General features: G+C 49.9%; 2 protein-coding genes across 2 annotated transcripts in view; both read left to right on the forward strand.

The window, feature by feature from the left end:
* The window catches only part of PPP1R16B (protein phosphatase 1 regulatory subunit 16B), a 66,406-nt gene extending 46,822 nt beyond the window's left edge, over positions 1-19,584 (forward strand). The window contains 9 exon segments of the mRNA XM_006085173.3: positions 727-797; positions 5,045-5,190; positions 6,041-6,144; positions 8,533-8,657; positions 10,084-10,209; positions 11,015-11,090; positions 11,797-11,926; positions 12,018-12,186; positions 15,038-19,584. Of these exon segments, the coding sequence (XP_006085235.1) occupies positions 727-797; positions 5,045-5,190; positions 6,041-6,144; positions 8,533-8,657; positions 10,084-10,209; positions 11,015-11,090; positions 11,797-11,926; positions 12,018-12,186; positions 15,038-15,547 (1,457 nt within the window). The 3' untranslated portion in view covers positions 15,548-19,584.
* A 2,183-nt stretch (positions 19,585-21,767) lies between these two features.
* FAM83D (family with sequence similarity 83 member D) overlaps positions 21,768-26,609 on the forward strand; it is a 19,412-nt gene continuing 14,570 nt past the window's right edge. The window contains 2 exon segments of the mRNA XM_006085174.3: positions 21,768-22,176; positions 22,179-22,243. Of these exon segments, the coding sequence (XP_006085236.1) occupies positions 21,768-22,176; positions 22,179-22,243 (474 nt within the window).

Below are 26,609 nucleotides of genomic sequence, written 5' to 3' on the forward strand. Positions count from 1 at the left end.
TTAGTGTCTATGACAGACAGAACCGAAGCCCATAATTAGTTATGTGATTATAATTGTGATAAGGTGATAAATGAGATGCATAGGAGCAGTGGCTGTATATAATGGGGGAGTGCCCCCATCTGGAGAATTTGAGCTGAGACCTAAAGGATGAGGAGTGTGTGCAGGTATGTGTGTGTGTGCATGTGTGTGTGTGCATGTGTGTGTGTGCACACACATGTGCTAAAAATGGAGGCATGGATGAGGGTGGATGGATGGATGCTTGAGTCCTCCAGGCAGTGGGAACAGGCTATGCAAAAGCTCAGAGGCCAGAGGAAGTACAGTGACTCTGTAGCTGACAAAAGACCATTGTGGAAGGTGTTTGGAGCCTGGAGAGGTGAGGAGGTAGGAGCACTGTGTACAGTGCGTGCTGAGCACTGCACTGCTCCGGGGTGCCAGTCTTGTAGACCAGGGTGTGAGAGGTGCCCGCTGGAACTGTGCAAGACGGAGGCTGCAGGCAGGGAAAAACCAATGTGAGGGTTTTCAACTTTGTTCCTAGAGCAATGGGGAGCCGTGGAAGGGCTTTAGCAGTTGGTGATGGGACTCGGGTCCACTTATAGTGCCCAAAGCAGTATAAACAAACAAGGCCCTTTGTGTCAGGACCTGGGGGAGTGGGTCTTACCTGGGCCCCGCTGCATACTCCACACCCAGTGTGCGGCGGGACGCTCACTCCTGTCCCCTCTGTTGCAGTGCGCTACTTCCTGAAGAATAAAGTCAGCCCTGATTTGTGCAACGAGGATGGACTCACAGCCCTGCACCAGGTAAGGCCGGGCTGGCAGGGGTCCCCAGCTCCCTGCTTCCCACCTGGACAGGTGCCCCATCTCCCTGCCTTTTTCTGCCCAGAACCCACAGGGAGGAGGGTGGGAAGGGGAGCCGCAGCTGCCCCATTTGAAAGGCTTTTGTCTGCTTCAGAGATGTGTGTGTCTGTTGCAGACATGCCCACAGAGCCCCTGTGCACGCTCACGCACAGCCTCTGAGGACAGGGAGCCTTTGTCCACTGCATCCTCACTTCCCAGCAAAGGGTTTGGCAAACAAAGCAAATTTGTTTGGAGTGTGACAGTTTACGAAGCATGTTTGTTCACACCCACCGTGGCATGCACCCATCCTGCTGACAAAGGTGATTGGCAGAGGGGTTTTGTGATCTGCGTAAGAGCTCTAGCCGTGAAACATCTTTTCTAGGGAGGCGTGATGGGTTCAGTCCCTCCGGCTGGGGAAGGGCTGTCGGCGGTCATCTCTTGCCTGGATGCTGCTTCAGCCTCCTAACTGGTCCCCAGCCTTTAGCTGGCCCTGCCATGATTCGTTTTTTACAGCGGCCACAGGGATGCTGAAGCCAAAAGTCTATTGGTGTTACTCAAAGCGCTCAGGTGTCTTCCTGAAAGGCCCTGGGAGGCCTGGCCCCTGATGAGCCCTCCAGCGAAATGGCTTTTTGGTTCTTTTGCACACACAGTGCTGATCCCTACCACACTTTCCCTCGTGCACTGGTTATCCCCAGCTGACACATGACTCTGAGAGCTGTGTTGTTATATACATATTCTTTTCTCCTGGGCACCCCTTTTATTTATCATTTTAGCCATTAGTGCAGTGGTTCTCAACCTCCCTAAATGCCACGACCCTTTAATACAGTTCCTCATGTTGTGGTGACCCCCAACCATAAAATTATTTTCGTTGCTACCTCATAACTGTAATTTTGTTACTGTTATGAATCGTAATGTAAATATCTGATATGCAGGATGTATTTAGGCAACCCCTGTGAAAGGGTCGTTCGACCCCCAAGTTGAGAACCGCTGCATTCGTGTGATCATTTGATATTGGTCCCCCCATCCACGCTCTGAGCCGCACAAGGGCAGAGCCCTTGTCACTTGCTCATTGATGTGTCCCAGCATCTTTCCCCATGCTGGCATTCAGTAGGTGCTCAATATGTGCATGCCAACATAGTGAATGAACACACTGATGCCTTCCTGTGCCCTGGCCCATGTTTCTGAGCAGGTGGGAGGCCAGGCTGCTGGAAGCCTGGGTTGGTGAGAGCCTTCCATCTCCCTATGAGGGCAGGAAGAGGTGGATGGACACTGACCACTGCTCTGCCCATCAGCCCCAGGAGCAAGTCTCCACCTTCATCCGTCAGCCCAGTGGCCTCCTGTGTGTCCTCTAGGCTTCTCCTCCTGTCCCTTCAGGGTGCCTCACTTTCCTCATCTGTAAAAGAGGAATAACAAGTGCCCATCTCATTGGGTTGTTATGAGGATTAAATAAAAGCCCTGTGAACATCCCTTGATACTGGATAAATATTAGATATTATTATTATTAGAATTTGCCACGTGTTCATTTCTCTGTAAGGGCACTTCACTTATGTGACGTGTGGGCTGATTCTCATCACGAACCTCTGAAATATGATCCCCATTTTACAGCTCAGGAAACTGAGGCTCAGGCACAGCACTGTGTCATAGAATTTCCCATGATGATGGAATGTTCTGCGTATCTGCAATGTCCCGTGTGGTGGCCAGCAGCAACAGCGGTTATCAAGTCCTCAAAATGCTGTTCTGAGGAAACTAGGCAAGGCATGGCCAGGGGCTAGCAAGGCGCCTGGCCCTAGTACCTCCTCAGAAACATCAGCTCTTCTTATTGATGACGTGGCCTGTTATTGCTGCTATTGCCAGGCTGTCATTATTGTTGTCGTTGTTATTGTCTCTGTTGCTCCAGTGCAACAAGGAGCACATTAGGAAAAGCTTCCCGAGCCTGCAGAGGAGTGCGCATTTGCTTCACTTGGCAACAGGGCGCCTTCACTTGGCAACTGAGAGCAACCTGCCTGGGTTAATGAGGGAGGATGTGTGGAAGGGGAGCGGCAGTTAGGCGGGGAGAGGTGGTGAAGCCTCGGCCAGGGCAGTGGGATGGGGCATCAATGAGGAGATGGGATCCACACCCGGTGGTAGATTGGGCATGGGCAGTGAGGGGGCGGAGGGCCATCCAACTGCCAGGTGCCATTTCCCACCGCGGGGAATGCAGGAGGGAAGGCCATGCTCGGCTCTGACATGCCCCCCCACCCCCCATTGCATCCCTGCGTCCAGTCCCCAACCCCAACCCCAACCCAGCGCTAGCTCAGACCAGTCTCCCAGGTTCAGGCTGCTCTAGCTCCTGGATTGCAATTCTGGGTGTACAATCCTCTCCCCCTTCAACCTGAGGCTCCTTCCCCCCATCCTCATGTTTTCTGCAGTCCCTAAGGGTGGGATCTCTGGCCCTCCTATCCCCTGACCCCAGGGGCTGGGCTGCTCCTCCTCTTGGGGACGGGGCTCCCCTGATACATCTCCCAGTGACAGCCTGGGGCTCCTCGCCTTTCCCCGCCACCTCACTCGGGTGCCTCTGGCGCCCTCTGCCGGCCGCACCGCACAACTGCATGCTTCTCCTCACCACCTGAGGATCTCCCGGCCTCACTGGGTTACCTGTGCCCCACTGTTGGGACAGATGCCCCAGACCCAGCCAACCCCACACTGGCTGGCACAAAAGGAGAACCTGGGTCTCTGGCACCATCTGTGCAAATGACTGTTTCTTTCCCACATGTTTTGGCGCTGAGCCTTGGCTCCATGAGGTGGGGGTGAGGGCTGTGGTGCTGACCCATCTCCATCCCCTTTCCCGCACCCACCTGGGGCCATGGCTCCCACAAGTGCCCCTCTCATTCTGCTGGCATCCAGTCACTTCGCCCCGTGCCTACCGTCACTTCTGTGGGCCAGGCCACCATCATCTTAATTGGGCGATTTCAACCTACCTCCTAACGTCCCTCCTCTTCCCAAAGAAGCTGCACTTGCAATCTGTTCTCCACAGGCAACCAGAGGAGGGATTTAAAAAACAAGTCTGACTGTGCTTTACTTCCAAGCATACCTCTGCCACGGCTCCCATTGCACAGAAGGCCACGCCCTCACCTGGATGGGCAGTGCTGAGCACAGTCCCCCACAGACTTCTCCTGCAGTCTGTCTTCCTCCTCTGTCCTCGCCTCTCCTGCCCATCCCCTGGCTTGAGGCCTCTCTGTCCCCTTGGAATCTTTCACTCTCTGCCTCTGGAGTTAGGGGCTCCAGTGACTGCTGGACCCCTGAGTCTATGTGAGGGCTGCAGGCTCCTGACCTTCCCTCTCTCTGATGCTGACCCACGTGTGAGCAGGCAGGGGCACAAACATGGCTGTCTCCTTGCAAGGACTATCTCAGGACCTCCCCCACCCTCCAGCCTTTAAGCTGAGCTGAGTTCTTTGGAGGGGAGGGTTGGATACTTGGGGTTTCCCCATGAATTGAGCTCCTGAGTCAGAAATTTCTAAGTCAGAGGTTTCAAACTATGATGGATCTAGGGCCACCCCTTAGAGGCCACTGCTGAGAAGGGGAACCCCCAAACTCCCCAGCTTCCTCCCCTCCCCCTGCAGCCCTGCTTAGCTCTATTGGTTATCTAAGTGTTCTCCATACAATTTCGTTGAAAGAAAGGCTTCTGGAATTAAAAAGAAAAGGTTTTTAAAAAAAATATTTTTTTATTGATTTCAGAGAGGAAGTGAGAGGGAGAGAGAGAAACATCAATGATGACAGAGAATCATTGATTGGCTGCCTCCTGCATGCCCCCTACTAAGGATGGAGCCTGCAACCTGGGCATGTGCCCTTGACCAGAATCGAACCTGGGACCCTTCAGTCTGCCAGCCGATGCTCTATCTGAGCCAAACCAGCTAGGGCTAAAAAGAAAAGGTTTTAAAGCCTCATTCAAAAATGTGTCTCATTCCACCAACACTTTCAAAGCTTTTTATAGTTGACTTTATAAAAAATATTATCTTTATATTTTTATCCTATATATTATTAACTTACAAAGAAGCGGGCTCAGAAAGATTAAGTGGCTTGCCCAAGACCACACAGCATATAATACTGGAGCTGGATTCAATCTCAGGCAGTTTGACTCTGCTGTCCTCGTGGCCTCTTGATGGGAACTGGGGGTGTCCCCACCGGGGCCTGGGCCTTGCGGCGAGCTGACCCTGCCTGTGTCCCCTTCACAGTGCTGCATCGACAACTTCGAGGAAATTGTCAAGCTGCTCCTTTCCCACGGTGCGAACGTGAACGCCAAGGACAACGAGCTGTGGACACCCCTGCATGCCGCAGCCACATGCGGCCACATCAACCTGGTGAAGATCCTCGTTCAGTAGTACGTGCCCCTCTCTTCCCCGAGAACAGCCTCCCCTCTGCCTTTGGTTTCTTCCAAGTTCTTTTACCCCCATCTCTTTCCTTCTCCCTCTTTTTCTCTCTCTGCCTCTTCCTCCGTCTCTCAGTGCCTGCCACTTCCTCTTTCTCCCTGAATCCTGGTTTCATCTCTGTGTCTCCTCCTCTCTTTGTTTCTCCCTCTCTCCTCCTCTTCTCCCAATTCCCATTTTTTCTCTCCATCTCTGTGTGCCTTTATTTTTTTCCTCTCGATCTCTGTCTCTCCTTCACTCTTGGTCTCACTCTGTCTTTTCTATTCTGTCCCTCCTCGTTATCTCTCTCTCCCTTCATTCTCTCCTCACCCCTAGATTTTATTGCAGTAAAAATACATGTGACATAAAATCTATCATTGTAACTATTTTTAAGTGTACAGTTTAGTGGCACTACGTACATTTACATTCTTGGGCAACCGTCACCACCATCCATTTTTAGAACTCATCTTCCCAAACTGAATAACTCATCTTCCCGTTAACAATAGCAGTAACCACCATCCTACTTTCTGTTCCTATTGTTTTGACTACCCTGGGTACCTCATCTAAGTGGAACTATATAGTATTTGTCTGGCTCACCAGAGCAGGAAGCTGGGGGAGGTCTGTTGGGACAACTCTCCTAGGGTTTTAGCCTCTTTGCATCTGGGGTTCCCAGGATGCTGAAGTCACTGTCCTTGCTAGGGTACACTTTGCTGGGGTGGTGGGTGCTGGATGCACAGCGGGGTAGTGGATGTGAGGCCAGAGGGCAGAGGCAGACAGACCAACCCTCACACCGACCTGGCCCTCAGCCTGGCCCTTTCTCTGCAGTGGAGCCGACCTGCTCGCTGTCAACTCCGATGGGAATATGCCGTATGATCTCTGCGAGGATGAGCCCACCCTGGATGTCATCGAGACGTGCATGGCGTACCAGGGTAAGAGTGTGGCACATGCCCTAACCGGTTTGGCTCAGTGTATAGAGGGTCGGCCTGCGGACTGAAGGGTCCCAGGTTCAATTCCGGTCAAGGGCATGTACCTTGGTTGCGGGCACATCCACAGTATGAGGTGTGCAGGAGGCAGCTGATCGATGTTTCTCTCTCATCGATGTTTCTAACTCTCTATCCCTCTCCCTTCCTCTCTGTAAAAAATCAATAAAATATATTTAAAAAAATTTTTTTTAAAAGAGTGTGGCACATGCTATCAAGTGGGCTCAGGGTAGCGTTGCAGCGAGCGTCTCTTAAACCAACGCAGATGCACACATTAGCAAGCTGCGTACTTGCCTGCTCACTCCAGTGCTCAGGAAGTGGGATGGGTCCCCGTTATTAAGATTAATATCTTGTGTGATTAACAAGATGATGACACATGCTGTGCGAAAGGGAGGCATTGTTCTCCTCTGTGTCACCCCCACACGCGGGCGGCCTCAGCTGGCCTCGTCTCCTCTTCGTCAGCTGTGACAATTCAATAAACATTCGCAATAAAGATATATTCCCACTTGGGAAAATAATAAAAAGTCAGGAACATTCGCCGGTGCCTGCCAGGCACCATGCTGGCTGCCAGGGGCCGGGTAAACAAGATGTGGGCTGTTCTCAGTCACAAATGAGCCTCAGAGAGGAAACAAATGTAGCAATCAGAGAGACCTGCCCCTGTCCCCATACGGACTCTGAGCTCCTCCTCAGAAAGGAATCTCAAACCAGACCCTGGACTGCAGCCCCGGGTCCTGTCCAGGCCCTGCCGGGTGTTTCTTCCCCGATCCCAGCAATAACCGCTGATTTGCTGTGCCCATTCCCTGGCACCCAGGCTTTAACCATTCATCTTCTGCAGAGGCACTTAACAGTTTTTGTGCCAATCTTGCGAATCTATGGACCCCTTCTCAGAATGATATCTTTAAATTCAGTTATCAGAATCATCTATAATAATAAAAGTGTAATATGCTAATTAGACTGGATGTCCTTCTGTCTTTCCAGACGAAGCTGGGGCTGCGGGGGGAGCCCAGCACCTAGGGGAAGGAAGGCCTACCCTTGCACAGATTTTGTGCATCGGGCCTCTAGTAGGATTATAAAGGAAACCAACTATATTCAAATAAAACTACCAACATATTTAAAAATGTGTTACCTACCAATTTTATTGGTTCATGAAACAATCAGATAATATGACACGCAAATACATACTGTTTCTGTTGGTGAGAACGTCACAGGCAACACTCATTCTACTGTGGGTTTTGCCTATGTTCTAATGGAAGGAAATGTTCTATTTCACTTAAAGTTTAATAAAAATAATCATGTATATTTTTCTCCTTTCCAGTTTACAGATCTCCCCTGAATCCTATCCAAGAATGTTTGATTAATGGACCTTTTTATAGAGCATGTCACTCTCTCACTAAATAACATTCGTAGCTGCCAGTAACACTTAAACATTTAGCTAGAGGTTCAGGCTTTAAAATGTCTTTCTGCGTCCCTCCACCTCAATTTATTCAACTCTCCATTTGAAAGTTATACATGGGTGGGCAAAAGTAGGTTTGCAGTTGTGAGTGTGTGAAACACAGAGTTTATTCTTATATTATTTATTATTGTATTACTTTCTTTTAAAAAATTTTTTTTATTGATTTCAGAGAGGAAGGGAGAGGGATAGAGAGATAGAAATATCAAGGATGAGAATCATATCATTGATTGGCTGCCTTCTGCACGCCCCCTACTGGGGATTAAGCCTACAACCTGGATATGTGCCCTAACCAGGGACCCTTCAGTCCACAGGCCAACACTCTATCCCCTGAGCCAAACTGGCTAGGGCTTATTGTATTACTTTCCATAAGTTTCCATAAGAACAACTGTAAACTTACTTTTGCCCACACCTGTGTAGTCATTAATTGAGTCATTCCCATAACAAAAACTCATTGATACAATCACAACTGCATGAGATGAAAAGAAACTAACAAACCCTGGTCAGACAGGGTGGTCAGGGGAGGGTATCTGGGAGCGGGTGGTCTGGGCCGGACCTAGAGAATAAGACGGAGCCAGCCATTTGATCAGTTGGAGGTAGGTATGTGGATGGTAGGAGTTTCCAGGTAGAAGAACAGCATATATAATAGTAACTGATATCATTATAGTACCTACTGGGTGCCAGGCAGGAGCGGCCTTTGTTTTATGGGCCAGCACATGTTTGTGTTCATTGGGCCTGGAACACAATGATCTATGGGCATGTCTGTCTACTTCCTTGACTAGCAGACCCTGGGGCACAGAGACCTTGCCCTCCCTATCTGCCTCTCCTCCCCTCCCCACCTTGAGGCCTAAGCCTGGGGTGCTGACCAAATCCCCCTCCCCCCGCAGGCATCACTCAAGAGAAAATCAACGAGATGCGGGCGGCTCCCGAGCAGCAGATGATTGCAGACATCCACTGTATGATCGCAGCGGGCCAGGACCTTGACTGGATCGACGCCCATGGTGCCACACTGGTAAGGACATGGGCCAGAACCAAGACCAGCCAGAGCAGAAGTGGGCCAGCATGTCGTGGAACCCACACCTCTATGGTTGGGGCCTCTGTTTCCTCCCAGCCAGTGTTCTGATGGCTTCCTTTCACCTCTATTGGCTGGGAAGTTGGTTTCTCTCTGCCTCATCTCCTTTTCGGCCCTTCATCCATTCCCATGGTGTGCTTTGTGATCACTTAGGGCTTTCTGAGAATGTTAATCACTTCCTGAGTGTTCATCATGTGCTAAGTATTTTATGTGTTTTCTTGGAGATTGAACAAAAGGGGCAACTAAGGTGCCGTCCACCATTGGAGGCCTTGAATGGTGCCGGGTAGAAGAGCTGGGGCCTTAGCATGAGGCTTTCCTTTATTGGATGTATTGGTTACTATGGCTACCCCAAAATCAGCATCTTAAAACAACATGATACATTTATCATCTCACATAGTTTTGGTGGGTCAGGGAATTGGGAACAGTTTGGCTGATGGCTCTGGCTTGGGGTCTTTTATGAGGCTGCAGTGAAGATGTCAGCCAGGGCTGCTGTCATCTGAAGGTTTGAATGGGGCTGGAAGATCCACTCCTAAGGTGGCTGGCAAGTTAGTGCTGGCTCCTGGCAGGAGGCCTCAGTTTCTCACCTCCTTGGAACTTCTCTTTAGGGCTACTTGAGTGTCCTTACAACATGATGGCTGCCTCCTCTAGAGTGATGATCCAAGAGAGTATAAGGTAGAAACAGCAACGCCTTTTATGACCTAGTCTCAGAAATCACACACTGCCCTTCACAAGATCCTATTTGTGAGAAACGAGTCACTCAATCTGGTCCACATTCGAGGGGAGAGAAATTAACTCCATCCCTTAGCAGGGGTGGGGACTGTCCAGCCCATGGGACATATAAGGGCCACAAAATCATTTGGTCTGGGCCTGCCAAGGCATTAGGGGTGAGTTAATTAAATGTTGGACCAAATACAGCTGGCTAATTTTTAAGGTGATAGGTTTGTATGGCCCTTGAACGATATTATAAACATCCAAATGATCATTGGCAGAAAAAAGGTTCCCCACCCCTGCTTTGGAAGCTGTGTCAGATAATTTGTAAACATATTTTAAAACCACCGTATTGGACCCCTGAGACCTCTTCCACAGGGCTCAGCATGTAGTAGGGACTCAGTAAACGCTGTTGCCTTAACCACAGGAGCTCTAAGACCAACCACAGGGGAGAAGAGCTCACCTCTCTGCCTTACCTTCCAGGTCCATATTGCAGATGTAATCATTCTCTGAAATATGGCTGGTATTTCTACCTCAATCTGTGCCATTCTATTGGCCCCAAGAATGATCTTAGACGTGGGTTAGGGAGAGGGCTACCCCACCTCCAAATGTGGGGCTGCCCCCCTTAGGGAATGCTCTCTTCTTTCCTCTCCTTCAGCTGCACATAGCTGGGGCCAACGGATACCTGCGAGCAGCTGAGCTCCTCCTGGACCACGGAGTGCGCGTGGATGTGAAGGACTGGGATGGCTGGGAGCCCCTGCACGCGGCTGCCTTCTGGGGACAGGTAGTTTACACCGGAGGGCTGTGAGCAAGGCCAGCACAGGATCAGCCTGCTGTCCTTGATCTAGCAGTTGGTTCAAAAGAATACACGACCTGCTTAAGGTGTTGACTACAGCTAGTGTATGGGATATGAAAAGACCTACGGAGTTTGCAAAAACATTTGATAAGCTGTAGTTTAATGGAATGATGATTAAATTTGCCAAATTAGAAAATCCCAGCCTTTCTGCTTTGAGTGGTTTCTCCATTTGTTCCCCAGATATAAAACCCTGATTGCAGTTTTTTAAATATATCTTATTGATTTTTACAGAGAGGAAGGGAAAGGGATAGAGAGTTAGAAACATCGATGAGAGAGAAACATTGACCAGCTGCCTCCTGCACACCTCCCACTGGGGGTATACCCGCAATCAAGGTACATGCCCTTGACCGGAATCGAACCTGGGACCCTTCAGTCCGCAGGCCGACGCTCTATCCACTGAGCCAAACCGGTCAGGGCTGATTGCAGTTTTTGCAGTCCCTCCCTAGACACCCGACAACTCTAGAGTTACAGCTGACTCCATTTTCTTCTGTTCCTTGGTCCAGGCATAGTGCTGACTCCGTTTTCTTCTGTTCCTTGGTCCAGGCATAGTGGAGGTGGTGTCAGTCCATTGTACCCCAGGATTCCTGGCCCCAGGGTTCAAAGCCTTCCTGGGGAGTCAACTTTGCCCCACCATTCTTTGGGTCACATCCCAAGAGGCCTTGGAAACTCTTTCCACCTCCTAGGCCTCTTGGGCCCTGGGCAGTGGGAACATGGGCTTCTTCCTGTGTTTCAGATGCAAATGGCAGAGCTATTGGTGTCCCATGGGGCCAGTCTCAGTGCTAGGACATCCATGGATGAAATGCCAATAGGTAAGTCCAGCACAACACCTGGTACACACATAGGCTCGCATAAACTTTTTGATAGGTAGAGGGATAAATGGATGAATATATGGTTGGACGGATGCTGGACTGGTGTGTAGATTGATGAATTAATAAAGTAATGGATGATAGATTAATGGATAAATGGACAGAGAGATGGGTGGATGGATAGATAAATGTATGGCAAAGTGGATGAATGTATGGATGAAGTAGGAAATATAGATGGATGGATAAGAGGATGGATAGATAGAGGACAAACCTATGGATGGATGACTGGGACACTGAAGAGGTAAATAGATGAGTGAAAGAATTAGGTGGTGGGGATATATGATTTCAGCTTCTTTGCATAACTTCTTGTTTGGGCTACATGGTACCTGCTTGTTTCTATTGATACTTCTTGTGTCAGTGGAGAGCTGATAAATCCTATTGGAAACTATCAAAGGTGTATGACTCCTTCAGTCATGACTGGGGACCTCAGGAGTTGTGACTGTGTATGGAACCTGGGTTTCCCTTTCGTAGTCTTCTCTAAGGATTGGGTTGTAGCCCGGGAAATAAGGGTGGCATCGTTTTCTCCCCTCCCTGCATGCCCCAAAGGATGCTGGGAGTTTTCATTCGGTTGGGAGGGCAGCTCCTCTGGTCTGGAGAGCTCCCAGGGGCCACAGGCTGCCTCCCACAACAGACGCCTCTGCTCTTTCAGACCTGTGTGAGGAAGAAGAGTTCAAGGTCCTGCTGCTGGAGCTAAAACACAAGCACGATGTGATCATGAAGTCACAGCTGAGGCACAAGTCGTCCTTGAGCCGGAGAACGTCCAGCACAGGCAGCCGTGGGTGAGTCAGGGGCCAGGCAGCTAGGGGTCCCCATGCCTCTCCTGCCTGTAGTGCCTCGATGCAGCCTCCAGTACCCCCTCTCTCCCTTCAGGAAGGTGGTGCGTCGAGCCAGCCTGTCGGATAGGACGAACCTGTACAGGAAGGAGTATGAGGGCGAGGCCATCCTGTGGCAGCAGCGGAGTGTGGCAGAGGATCAGCGGACCTCAACTTACAATGGGGACATCAGGGAGACCAGGACAGACCAGGAGAATAAGGACCCAGTGAGTGGCCTCATACCCTGCCCCAGTGTCAGCCACTGCCTTGGGAGGAGGACCAGGCCCCTCCCTGGTCTGGTCTCTTCATCTGAGAGCCTTCAGAAGGAGGTTACCTAGGCAGGCCCTTAGACCAGCTAGATCCAGTCTGATGGTGGTGGCTACTGTGGTTAATGAGGCAAGCCTAGGGTGTGTTTGAGTCAGCGCTGGGAGCTTTGGCACCCATTAGGTTCTCATAATTGACAGGGAGTGAGTGACCACCATGTGCCTGCTCGTGCTCCGGCAGATCTAATCTGTGCTTCCCAGAAAAGAGATTCGGTAGGGCAGCTACCCTGGGAGCTAAGGACACGGAAACTTCCAGGGTGGAGGGGATATAACAAGAAGTTGAGAACTGTGTTTACCAGAACACATCTGATTGAAAGAAATTTTTTGAAAAACAGTAGGGTACTGGTAGGACCTCTAAGCAGCCTGCCCCAGTGGCAGCCAAGGCCCTGGGCTTGAGACAGCTTTCCTAAGAAGATGCTCTATTGGTGTCTAGGACTGCTGTGACAAACTGCTGCAAACTTGGAGCTTAAAACAGCAGACCTTTCTTTTCTCACAGCTCTGGGAGCTAGAAGTCTAAAAAGCAAGGTGCCATCCTCTCCATGTCTCTCTCCCAGCTTCTGATGGCTCAGGCATTCCTTGGCTTTTGCTAGCATGGCTCCAAACTCTGCCTCGGTCCTCACATGGCCTTCCTCATGTGTGTGTGTCTGTGTCTCTGTTTTCTCTTATTAGAAAGATACTAGTCATTGGATTGGGGCTCACCCTAATCCAGTGGGACCTCATCTTAATCTAACTAATTCCTCCTGCAAAGATCCTACTTCCAAAGAAGGTCACACTCAGAGATGTGGGATTGGCATTAATTTGGGGGGACACTATTCAACTCAGTATTGATGCTCTCAGGTCCATGCCTGGCTGTGTCTGCTGAGTGAGGCCAAGGTTGGGGCCAGAGCAGAATTGCTGGGGACAGGAAGGGAGAGGTTGGTTCCACCACACATTGAGCAACTGAAAGCATTTCTAGAGAGTATTGCCTTGGAGGGATGCAAGGTCTGCTGATGAGTTGCATAGTGTGTACACACGTCTCAATGGGACCCTGCTTCCCCAGTGAATGGGGAGGTCACATGTGGGCTGGTCTCACCAGCAGGAGTGATGGCATCTGTGTAAGGGAATCCCCATCAAAGTGGCGGGCTGGGATGGAGAGAGCAACATGGAGGCTTTGTTCCATCTGGTCCCCAAGCCTGTGGGTTGGGGAGAAAAGAGTTGTAGACAGAAATCAAATCACATTTCAGATGCCTTATTTTTATGTTTGTATTTCTTGGAGATCCCTGGAATCCTAAGCCAGTACATGGGGACTGCCTCAATTCTTAGCTGCAGAATATTCCAGTACAAGGACATGCCATAATTCTCCACCTGCCTAATGATGACTTTCAGGCTTTGTTCTCCTGGGGAGTGTATCTGGAAAACAAAGTCCTGGAAATGGGCTTGCTGCAAAGTATTCTTCTTTAAAAACAAATTTTTTTAGATGATGTGATTGATATTGACTTCCAAAGAGACTGTGGCAGTTTACATGCCTAGTAGCTATTTCCCCACACCCTTGCCAGCACTGAGTAAGAACAAACTTTAAAGACACTTGTCAATGTGATTGGTAAAACTTGTGTTGTTTTAATTTTTATGTCATTAATTATTAGTGAGATTGAATATTTTTATTTTTTTCCTGTATTTACAGGCTATATTTTGCTGTGAACTGTATATTAGTGTCCCTTGTTGATTTTTTTCTTTTGTGCAGTAGAACCTTTATAAGTGGACTTTTAAGAGCTCTTTATTTATTTGGGAAATTATTCCCTTTTTGGTCATATATGTTGCAAATATCATTTCAGTTTTGTCATGCATCTTTTGATTTTTTATGGTGATTTTTTAAAAGTTTTGCTTTCTTCTTTTTTTAAATTTTTAAATTGATTTCAGAGAGAGAAAGGGAGAGGGAGAGAGAGCTAGACACACCAATGATGAGAGAGAATCATTGATTGGCTGCCTCCTGCATACCCCCTACCAGGATTACCTGGTTCATGTGTCAATGCTCAACCACTGAGCAACACCAGCTGGGCTGTTTATGGTGATTTTTGCTAGGCTTTACATTTTCATTATTGTCAAATATATCAACCCTTTCATTTATAGCTTCTAGGCAGCTGTAGTTATGCAGGGATTTCTGGGTGTAAAGGACCTCTGGGTAGGAATCTCTGCTGTTTCGAGTGGAGATATGCTGGGAATACAGAGGAAAGATTGCAAGTGACCAAAACCCCAATTGAAGTCAACTCACACGAAAAAGGAATTTACAGGCTCTTGTAACTGGAAAGTCTTGGCCCAGCTGGATCCAGGGGCTCAAAACACATCATCAGGATAAATTCTCTCTCCTTCAGTCTTCCTTCACATCAGCCCTTTGACATGGTGTCTCCCCAGCCCCCAACTTGTATCATTCTCACCACCCGCAATTGCTATAAAAACAGAACTTCTCTTTCCCAATCATTCTAGCAAAAGTCCCAGGGTTGAGTTTCATTAAATCAGTTTCAGTCAAGAACCCATCCCTGAACCAATTCCTGTGGTGAATGTGTTGACCATCCAGGCCTGGGGTCAAGGATGGAGGTTGGTCAGCTCTCCTAAAACACATTGATTGGTGAGTCCCCCAAAGCAAAAAGGACGTCCTATTACCCAGGTAGGGAAAATGGGTGGAGGACAGGTCCAGACAATAATGCCCTCAGCAGAGGTGCAGGTGGGTTGTGGGTTCAGAGCCTCCTGCCAGCTGGTAACATCGTTCCTTCCCCCTCAGAACCCCCGGCTGGAGAAGCCCGTGCTGCTCTCTGAGTTCTCCACCAAGATCCCACGAAGTGAAATGGACATGCCTGTTGAGAATGGCCTCCGGGCTCCGGTCAGCGCCTACCAGTATGCACTGTCCAACGGGGATGTCTGGAAAGTGCACGAGGTGCCCGACTATACCATGGTCTACAGCAGCCCCAGCATGGCTGATGCCACCCCACCCTGGAGTGGCTACAAGGAGCAGAGCCCCCAGACGCTTCTGGAGCTAAAGCGGCATCGGGCTGCAGCCAAGCTGCTCAGCCACCCCTTCCTGAGCACCCACCTGGGCAGCAGCATGGCCAGGACGGGTGAGAGCAGCAGTGAAGGCAAGGCCCCCTTGATCGGAGGCAGAACTTCACCATACAGCAGCAATGGGACCTCGGTATATTACACGGTCACCAGCGGAGACCCCCCCCTCTTGAAGTTCAAGGCCCCCATTGAGGAGATGGAAGAGAAGGTCCATGGCTGCTGCCGCATCTCCTAGTCTCCCTGTGACAGAGGAGAGAGATGCTTTGGGGAGGGGTCCCTGGAATCCAGGCCAGCCCTGGCTGGGAGGCTTCAGAGGGCAGCTGGGGGGAGATGGGCTCTGCTTTCCAGAGGAATGCTGACCCCACCTCGCAGCCAGCTGCCCGTAGCATCACCCCTTCCCACGGTCTGCTTCCTGCTGCATTGTCTGCCATCAGAAACAAGGCCCCTAGCGGCTTCCCGACTCACCCTGCTGTCTGATTTGGGGGAGGGAGGGCTGGGATTCCAGTTCTGTTATTGATAGAGGCTTCTTTGGACCAGTACTCGCATGTCACATATCAACACACACACACACACACACACACACACACACACACACTTCATCAACATGTATACAAATGACAACTGGGCTCATGGGAAGCAGGTGGAACAGAGAATTTGTGAGCTATTCCTGAGAGAATGATTGAGGTTAAGACTCAGTGTTTTATCACCACTGCCAATGTGGCTTTAGCAGGGGAGGGGGCCTGCTAAGCTGAGACCCATCGTCCTGCCCAGAGTCCTGTTGGGATCTGGGCCACCATCCACATCTGACAGGAGCAGGAAGTCCGCTCTGTGCCCAGAGGAAGCCATGAACCCACATGGGTAGATGAAATGGACACAGAACTGCTCCCACATCCTTGCCCATGCCAGGAACTAGTTGTGTGAACGCCTAGGGGCCAAGGTGGAAAACCAGGCTATTCTATTCCCGGAATATTCCAGATCACATTTTGTTTTTGTATGAAAGCATCAAAAAGTGGAGGGGGTAACAAAGGCAGTATTTCCAAAAGTGAGTTTCATAAAAGGACTATTTAAGGCTGTAAAACTCTAGGCAGGAGGTAACTGCATTTGGCTGCTTTTATGGAGAATGTTATGATCATTAGGTTTTACTGGCTTTTGTTGGGAAAATGAACTTAGTGAGGAGCTTCAGTTGGAAGGGCTTTTCCAAGGAGAGGGGTGAGTTCATGTTGGCAGTTTCTCAGCCAGCCCTCATCAGACTGAGCCATCAGAGTGAACAGCGAGGGGCTGCTGCCTGCCACCCCTTCCCCACTCCTAGAGTGAATGCTCAGGATCCCAGGCCCCGCTTTGCCAGTTGGCCCTGTGAGTTCCTGCCTGGCCCAGGGACTCCCAGCCTGTCCCTGCTGGAGTGGTGACACCCCAGGGCTGCAAATCCACAGTGCCCATGGCCAACACCCTGATCTGCATTCAGGAGAGAGTGATGGTGAGGAGGTTGGTCACAAGCCTGTTCCATGCCAGGAGCCAGCCATGTGACCACCCATTCAATTCACCGGTGGGGCAGGCTGCCCGTCACCTCTCCACTGCATTCTCTCATGAGCCCCTTTAAATTGTCGCCCATGAGTTGGGCACTATCCACTGGCTCAGCTAAAACCCATTGGTGTCACTAATGAGCAGGTTTGTTCCCTGCTCTGTGCACCTTTTATTTGTCCTAAAACTACCTCCTTAGAGCTCTGAAGGTGCCCCCTAGATCCAGATTCTGCAATTTGGGGGACAAATCTGGGTTCCCTTTAACTTTCTCCTTTCTGAGCCTATGAAAACTTCTCTCTGGGGGCACCTGGGCCAGGAGGCTGTGTGGCTGGAGAAGTTCCCTTTGTGCCACAGCTTTAGTAATGGGTCTGCTGTTTGTAAGTTCTAGTCCCCACTGTGGTCCCCGCCCACTCCCCTAACCCAGAGAGGGAGCTGGCTCCCAGGGGGCCTGGCTGATGCTTTCCCAGGAGTAGGGCAGCTGGGCAGGAGAGCACAGGGCTCAGGAGAGCCATTGTACCCCTGGTGGCTCTTGTATGCAGGGAGGGTCACAGCACCAGGCCCCCTACCCCAACTCCAGGACAGTTCCAGTCTTGGGTGGAGGGGCAGGTCAGGAGACTGCAGGCGTTTGTGTGATGCCTCCTATGTCCCTGAGGTCTGGAGTGGGCTCTCCATCATCTCAGCCTATGGCCGGAGCAGGGCAGGGATATACCTTAAAACAGTGTTCAGATCAGACTAACACTGAAATTCCTTTTGAGCCAACTTAAGCTGTAAGCTGGGGAGTGCCGAGAGAAGCCACATACTCCTCCAGAGAGAGCTGGGCAGGTTTTTGGATCTGTTTGCTCAGGGCACAGAGACTGGAGCCATTTATTGCCCACTCTAAGCCCTCTGGCCATTCCCTCCTCCCCCCTTGCTTCCTGCCTCCTGGGCTGCTCCTCTCTTCCCAGAAGGCTGGGAATCCCACTGATTCCCCAACAGGAGACAACTAAAGACTCTTGAGCACAAGCTCATATTTTCAATCAGGGATAAACCATTCCCTGTTGGGGCTTCCAAGTACCTGGGGTACTTTTCCTGTAGGTCTCTTGGGTGTTGAAGGACAAGCTGGGGCCAAGGTCATCCATTTATTCACTCATGTAGTTTATTGAGTAGTTGTGACATACCAGGCACTATGTTAGGTTCTGGGAGTGAAGGAGGGACAAGATAGAATGAGGAGACTGCTCTTTATGGTTTTCAACCCTCGAGGACCATGGGTGTCAGCAGCAGCCCATTCAATTAATCTGAGATAGAGTGACTGCATCCTGGTCCAATATGCCTAGATGACATTTGCCACTAAATGCAGACGCTGGATCTTGGGTTCCAGGAAGACACCATCCCAAGTCTATATGGAGCTCTCAGGGTTCCTAGCTGCCTTCAGGCCAACATCTTTGAGGCACTATATAATAGCAGTTTGAGGTCAGTGTCTAGAAGAATAAGGATTCTGGAATTTGCTGCCAAATGCATCTCAGGTTTTAAAACTCATTGTCTCTTACTCATTTTTGCTATTTATTATGTAATCTTCCTGCTCCACCAATGGATAATGGGAAGAAAAAGAGCTTCTCCTTTAACATCGAAGCTTTTCCTCGTGAATTGCCTCTCTTTTGGGCCAGTGTGGATCAAGGAGCTGGAAGAATGCTGGCAAGGTTGACCAGATGCCCAGCTCTTGCTGAGATCCAGGTCTAGTGGCAGCTCCTGGCAGATTGAAGGAGGCTACTTCTAGAGCAGGTGCCACGTGGCTCACTGTGAGCTCTGGCCCTTGCTCTCACCCCACCCTAAGCCCCCAGACTATTGAAAATTGGTGAGTTTTTGGCCAGTAACTCAGGGAAGCTGAATGAACCCTAGACTCAAGTCTACTAAAGACTTCAGGATGTAGTTCTCCATCAGATATGCAGCATCAATGAAACTGCTCTGCACTGTTTGATCAACTTAAATGGGTTTAGAAAGTTAACAAGGGTATGTCCCCTGTCCTATCTCACCACAGTTTGTTGGCTTTGTAGTAACTTAAGACTATTTGGGTTCTTGGTGTCAGATACTTTTTGATCTTGAGCTCTCTCTTCCATTTGCTTTCCCAGAAGGCGCTCCTTGTAAGATGCTCAGAAGGACTATATTTAACTCTGGCTATTGTAGCCTGGGGACAGCCTCCCCACCCCCAGGGCACATAAGAGCAAAGGGTCATGTGGTCAGTGGATAACTCATAGAAGTGATCCCTTTGCTAAAAGCTATAGCCCTCTCCTTGATAGGAATCTCTTGCTGGCCAGTTGGCCAGAGGACCTGCTTCCCATGGGCATGCAAGTGCCATAGTGCGGGGCCTGGCTCTGCACACCCAGGAAATGTCTGAAGATCCCCAGCCCTCCGCAATAATTCACCAGACCAGAAGCCACTGATGTACAGAGAACAATTAAGAAAAATGTATTTTATGTGAAAAAAAAGTTAAAACTCTGTATACTGTATCAGCAGCTTTGTGTAAAAAATGGCAATCAAGAGAGTCTAATATATTTAAAACTTTTTTTAAAAAAAAATCCTCAAGGATCTTTGATATTGTATTGAAGTAACTTTCAGGTAGCTCCTCACCATCCGGCAGTGGTGGGCCTCGTGTCCAAGACCATGGCCCAACCACATCCCAAAGGGGCATGCCCCTGGAGTTGCTTCCAGCTGCCAAGGCCTGCGACGGAATTTGCTGTTGAGTTTTTAATTAAGATTATTAAATTCCTTTTAATAACATCTGTAAGTGTGGCTGTGGTCATTGTTGTGAGCTCTCTTGAACTGTGCTGAGTTGAATTCACAAAGAGGTGATGCCTGGGATAGAAAGTGGGGAATCCCTGCCCCCCACCACAGAAGACTCTGCCAGGAGGCCCCTAAAGCAGAGGGAGCTCTGAGGTCTCAGACATGGAGATGTCTTTCTAGACTGGGGGATGGTAAAACCTGGTGAATTCAAGACAAGGTAGATGATTGGGAATGACCTTCACTCTGTCAATGCTCCCTTTGGAATTAACATTGGTTACACTTTCAAAGGTTTGTCTGATGACATATTTTTATGTAGCAGGGCTGCCCTCTGTTCTGTTCTTGGGAGTGCACTATCCTCTTCCCCACCTCCCACCCCAGTCCTTTTCCTCACATAGCTGATAGTGAGGAGGTAAAATGCTATATACTACTTCACATTACAACAGCACAGCAGGTGAGACCCTGGTTATTCTTACTTTTCCCTCAGGCAATAGAGGCATTGACAAGTTATATGGTTGCACAGTCCCAGACCATGGACCTTGACTTTGTCATTTGCAGGCATGTGTTGGTATCTCAGAAGACAATGGAAAGAGTGCTTTCTTGGACCCTTCTGCACACAGGATGGCAGAGCAGGACACATGGAAGGCCCCACACTTGGGCTTGGAAAGCTTCATAAACAGGTTGGGGGGGGGAGGGGAGGATGGGAAGAACAGAGGTATCTGCCACAATGGGCATTCATCTAGTTTAAAAGTTTATTGGTTTCTAAATAACAATGGTAACCTGTGACACTTAGGAAGCACTTTACAGTTGTACATATGCCCTCTTATTTACACATGGAAAATGAGGCCTAAAAATTGACTATTGGATTTAGCACTGTGGAGTTCTTGATGACCTAGACAAGAGGTTTTGGTAGCGTAAAGGAGGCCTAAGCTTGATTGGACAGGGTTCAAGAAAGAATGGGAGGAAAACTGGAGACAGCGAATATACACAATTCTTTTGAGGTTTCATGTTATCAAAATGAGCAGAGAAATGGGGAGGAAGAAATGTAGTGGCATCGAGAGAGGGTTGTTTTAAGATGAAAAATATTTCAGCATGTTTGAATGCTGATAGGAATGAACCAGTAAAGAAGGGAAATGGATGATCCCGGAGAGGAGAGAATTGTTGGAGAGATACAGGTTAGTAGTTGAGGGGCTGGCAGGTAGGGCCCAAATGGAGGGGACTGTTGATCAATAGTAGCAGAAGGCCCAGTATGTAGGGAGAGAGGAGAGGACGTGATTAGAGCATGTGCAAGTTCTCTCTGATCGCTTCTATTTTCTCAGTGAAATAGGAAGCAAACTTTAAGAATAAGAGAGAGGAAAAGGTAGAATGAATGAAGGGGATGTAGGCTAACAGGCACTTGAGATAATAAATTTAAAGCACAATTAGCCAACCTGCACAACTAGGTGCAGGTGGAAAGTAGGTGGAGAGTGGGGTTGGAGTTTTGCCAGGCAAAAACACGATGAAGTGAGAGAAGAGAAAGCTACCTAAGGGTGTAATCAAAGGAGGGGTATGACGATAGACCGCCATTTTCGAATGAATGATTAAATGCAGGAGACATGGCTGGTCACGCCCAAGCTCTGAGAACCCAGGAGCACCGCGGTCAGTGTCCCTGGGGAGCAGGCGCCTGCCTCCCCAAGCGCCTAGGTCTGATCGCGCCCGGCATTGAACGGAGGGGCCGGCAGGGGGCGCGCTAGGACGGCAGGGGCCGGGCTCTCCGGCTTCAGTTCGGGCTCCGCTGCCTGGGCCACCACCCGGGCCCCCGCGGCCATCGGGCCTGTTGCTCCTTCAGCTGACCGTGAAGAGGTCCGCGCTCCGCGGGGCCCGAGCAGGAACGACTACCCTGGAGCAGGACAGAGTCGCCAAAATCAAGTTCCATGAAGCAACCCCAGAACGAGAGCAGAGCTGGACCTCTGCCCGGGAGGAGGGGCGGGGCGGGGCCGGGCCGCGGGGCAGCCAATGCACGTCAAGGGGCGGGCCGTAGCGGCGGGCACTGCGTCCGAACGCCACCGTTAGGAGGAAACAGCCAATGGGAAAGCCGGGGCGGGGCGGCGCGGCCAATGGCGCGGGCCGGTTTGATTCAAAGGGGCTATAAAAAGGCCTGCCCGTCCTCTACCTTCCGAGCTCCGTAGGGCCTGAGCGCTGCCATGGCTTTGTTGCTGGAGGGACTGGACGAGCTGCCCGCCGCCTGCCTGTCGCCGTGCGGGCCGCCCAACCTGGCCGAGCTGTACAGCGAAACGCAGCGCCTGGCGCTCGAGGAGCTGGTGGCGGGCGGCCCCGACGCCTTCGCCGCCTTCCTGCGCCAGGAGCGCCTGGGTCGCTTCCTGAACCCCGACGAGGTGCGCTCCATTCTGCGCACGGCCGAGCGGCCCCGCGAGGAGGGCGCGGCGGCGGAGGCCGAGGACTCCTTCGGCTCGTCACACGACTGCTCGTCCGGGACCTACTTCCCCGAGCAGTCGGACCTGGAGCCGCCGCTGCTGGAGCTCGGCTGGCCGGCCTTCTACCAGGGCGCCTACCGCGGCGCCACGCGCGTCGAGGCGCACTTCCAGCCCCGCGGCGCGGCGCCGGCGGCCCTTACGGCTGCAAGGACGCGCTGCGCCAGCAGCTCCGCTCGGCGCGGGAGGTGAGTGGGCCGGACCGGAGACCCTCTTCAAGCATGGAAAACGGAGGCCTCTCGGGAGCGCCGGGCCCCACCCTGTGTATCACCCCTCGAATTCCTGATCTCCTGGCCCCTCCTCGTGGTTGGGGAGAGTGGGAGGAGTCTCGGTCGCCCAGAGCCAAATTATGCCTGAGTTCCAGCTCCTAACATTCACATCTCCTGGGAAAGGGGACCAGACAGGCCTCCATTTTCAAATTTTAGTTAAACCACACCAGATGGCCAACTTTCCTGGCTGTCAGCCAACACTCGATCCCACTTTCAGGGGCTTCTTAGGAGTTGCTTTACCTAGGGAAAAGTTCCTGAAAGATGGTCCCCAGGGACAACTGTGGGCCATTAGGAATCTACTATTGCTAGTCACCTCCACCTGTCTGATGTTGCAGAAAGCAAATGCAGACAACAGCGGCAGTACCTACAGAGCGTGGAGCAAGTTGCTCCCTCTGTGAATGGGTGGGGCAGGGGGTTGCTCTTTCACAGGCTGGATGATGCCCCAGTTAGCAGTGGCTTCCTAAAATGCAGACCCCCAGCATTAGGTCGACTCACAGCGGTTTTGGTGCGATTGTCGGACTCTTAGTGTGACATGGTATTGGGGTGCAGTGGGAGGGAGGTCTTGTCTCACCAGCCAGGATGGAACTGCAGCAGGGTGCTTGGTACCTGGCAGTCAGGGAGGAAGAATGCAGCACACAAGGTGGGTAGTCTCGGTCAGGAACCTGGCAGTAAAGCACTGACTAGGTTGCGGGCACATCCCCAGTAGGGGGTGTGCAGGAGGCAGCTAATCGATGTTTCTCTCTCATCAATGTTTCTAACTCTCTATCCCTTTCCCTTCCTCTCTGTAAAAAATCAATAAAATACATATATTAAAAAAAGATAGAAAAAGGCTTGATTGTGCGGTTGGTGTGCATTCCCAAAGCTTACCTCCAGGATGAGAACCTGGGCACTTGGGACTTGAGAAAAGGAACGAACAGGCCTCCATAAAGGAGAGAGATTGCCCTAGCCTGTTGCCCAGCTTTAATTTTTAGTGGTAGTGAAGGGGCACTGGAGCTAATGCCAGAGGGAAAACTGTCTGTAAACTCTTAGGCTGGCTTCAGAAGGGGCTTGAGGCTGGTGCTCAGGCTCCGCTGTGCCCTGGGGCATTCTGTAATGCTGACATTCCTGGGTGGAACCTCCTGTTCCATTCTGTGCCCGAATCCAGCCACACACTAAAATCTTTAAGATTCTGAATTTGGAACCTGGGTGATTTTTAACTGATAACTGGCACATTACCTTTAAATTGGATAAGTATTTCCAGTGTCTCTCCCATGTGCCCACTACTTGCTTTTTTCAGTGTCTGCTGTGTATCGGACACTGTGTCAGGGGCTGGGGCCACGGGTGGAGGGCATGATCCTTGCCTGCACTTGAGAGTGACATTCTGCTGGTGGGAAGCAGTGAGGCTGCTGCAGGTAGTCGGGAGGGCTGAGAAAGAAAGCCTTCTCAGGAGTGGGGTGACCTTGGAGCTGCATCCCCGAGGATGGGTGATGGGGCTTCCAGGCCAGAGGGCAGGGACTGCCCAGAAGCATGAAAAGGACCTGTCATGTTTGGGAGGCAGCCAAGTTCCTTACAGCTGGAGCAGAAAGTATGTGAGGGTTAGTGGTGGGAGAGGAGGCTGGAGGGGGGCATGGGCCAGACCATCAGGCTTTGCACACTACTTGAAGGAGCATTGGGGAGCCCTTGAAGGTTTAGAGGGAGGAGAGGAGCATGATCAGTTTGGTGTTCCTGCAGTAGGTGGGTACGTTAGAGAGGGGTGAGACTGGTATCCAGGATGGTTGTAAGGAAGGGACCAGCGGGATCTATGTGTTAGAACAGTTGTTCTCAACCTTCCTAATGCCTCGACCCTTTAATACAGTTCCTCATGTGGTGACCCCCAACCATAAAATTATTTTCGTTGCTATTTCATAACTGTCATTTTGCTACTGTTATGAATCGTAATGTAAATATCTGATATGCAGGATGTATTTTCATTGTTACAAATTGAACATAATTAAAGCATAGTGATTAATCACAAAAACAATATGTAATTATATATGTGTTTTCCGATGGTCTTAGGCGACCCCTGTGAAAGGGTCATTCGACCCCCAAAGGGGTCTCGACCCACAGGTTGGCGACCCACAGGTTGAGAACCGCTGTGTTAGAAGAAGGTCTGTGCTAATAATAAGGCAGTGCTGCAGCAGGGAGGTGAATTTTAGGTAGAATTTTTAGGACTTGGTAGTGAGGGAGGGGGCAGGAGAATAGGCAAAGCCAAGGAGAAGAAGGTATAGAAAGAGTTGAGGATAGAGATTTTTTAGCTTGATGCTACCAAATTAGAATACAGGAGAATAAGGCTCGGGGTATGGATGGAGAGAGGAGTTGGATTTGAGACCAGGCACAGAGAGGTTAAGTAACTTGCTCAAGATCATGCAGTTAGTGGGGGACAGAGCTGGGCTCAAGCCCAAGACTGCCTGGCTCCTGACCCCATGCTCTCAGTTACTGCTCCACATGTCCTCCGTGCTGTGAGGAAGGATTGCCACATTGGTAGTTTTCAGCAGGCTGAAGATTTTTCCGTTTCTTAAGATTTGAACTTCTAATTTCCACACGACATATCTTATGAACAGAAAATGACAATGACAGTACTAAATCTGCCCTTTCTGGAAGAAGACTGGGCATAAGCACAAAGCAAGGTTATTTGGTAAATGGCAGTGTCTAGTTCTGGTTTTGTAGCCTGAATGGACAGTTCAGTTCTGGGATAGGTTTCATCCTCATTCAGGACTCATGCTGCTTTTTGAGCTGTTCTGACATGGAAGAGGTGCTCAGAAGATAACGTGGAGACCCATCATGTGCACCTTTGATCATTCACCTAAATGCATTGGGGGGGGGGGGTCGGGATGGGGAAGGACACCAAGGGCGACAATGCAATAGTTCTGGTGATTCTGCCTGCTTTTCCACGCAACAAGTACTTGTCCCACAGTAGGTGTGACTGGGGCTTATGCCAGTCTCTCCATTGGCTCAGTTTCTGTGTACCTTTCAAAGTGTGGGTATTCTGCCATAGTAAGTGAGGTACGATGCTTAAAAAATATGATTTATCTACGACATGGCTTCTGCATAAAAGCTGACTACCTCATGCTCAGTTGAGCTTCACCAAAGCTGGACTGCTTTGGACTTTTAAAAATATATATTTTTATTGATTTCAGAGAGGAAGGGACAGAGAGAGATAGAAACATCAATGATGAGAGAGAGTCATTGATTGGCTGCTTCCTGCACATCCCACATGGGGGATCGAACCTGAAACCCAGGCATATGCCCTGACTGGGAATTGAACTGTGACCTCCTGGTTCATAGGTCTACGTTCAACCACTGAACCATGCTGGCTGGGCTGCGTTGGACTTTTTGAGAGCACAGATGTTTGCTTCCTAAGGAATTTTCAGGGTAATTTTGAACTATATAGAATTTTCCCCTTACACACCTACTCCAAAATCTATTCCTATATATTGTATTTTTTAAATGTTTGTTTTTTGGTTGGTTTATTTATTTGCTTCAGAGGGTGAGGGACAGAGAGATAAACACCTCTTGATGGTTTTCCTTCCCTTTCTAAAAACCTAGCCCCCTTGTATACTTCAGGCTGGAACAGTACAGAGGAAATGCAGCTGTGTATGATCAGTCCCTCTACAGGCCAGTGAAAACCTGGCGCCCTCCCCCTGCCTTTCTGGAGAGGAACTGTGCCACTCTCTGCAGGTGGAGGCTCTACCAACACTCCAATCTGACACTTGAATTGTTAATTTTATAACAACAGCCTATGAAATCTAGAGAGAAAACACACAGGCAAAATTAGGTTTTGCTATGGAAATTTATGTTTTCTTTTTATTAAACCTGGAGATGATATAGTTTAAAGCTTTTTAAAAGAAATTCCAAGGAGAGAATTTCTGTTGTATTAAAAAGCTGTAAGAAATTGAGAGAATATATGTCTTTTGCTTATTTATCTATCTATCTATCTATCTATTTATTTATTTATTTATTGTTAATCCTCACCGGAGGATATTTTTACATTGATCTTTTTAGAGAGAGTGGAAGAGAGAGGGAAAGACAAACATTGATGTGAGAGAAACACATCTATAGATTGCTCTCCTGCACGAACCCTGATCAGGGTAAAAAGGCCTATCCGGGTAAAAAGGCCAGGGAGAAGCCTGCAACCTAGGTACATGCCCTTGACTGGAATCCGACCCCGGATTTTTTGGTCTGCAGGCCAATGCTCTACCCACTGAGCCAAACCGGCTAAGGCTATCTTTTGCTTTTTTAGCAAGAGTATCTTCAGAAGAAGTGGCTG

Source organism: Myotis lucifugus, unplaced genomic scaffold (assembly GCF_000147115.1).
Source record: "Myotis lucifugus unplaced genomic scaffold, Myoluc2.0 scaffold_16, whole genome shotgun sequence".
NCBI classification, from domain to species: Eukaryota; Metazoa; Chordata; class Mammalia; order Chiroptera; family Vespertilionidae; genus Myotis; species Myotis lucifugus.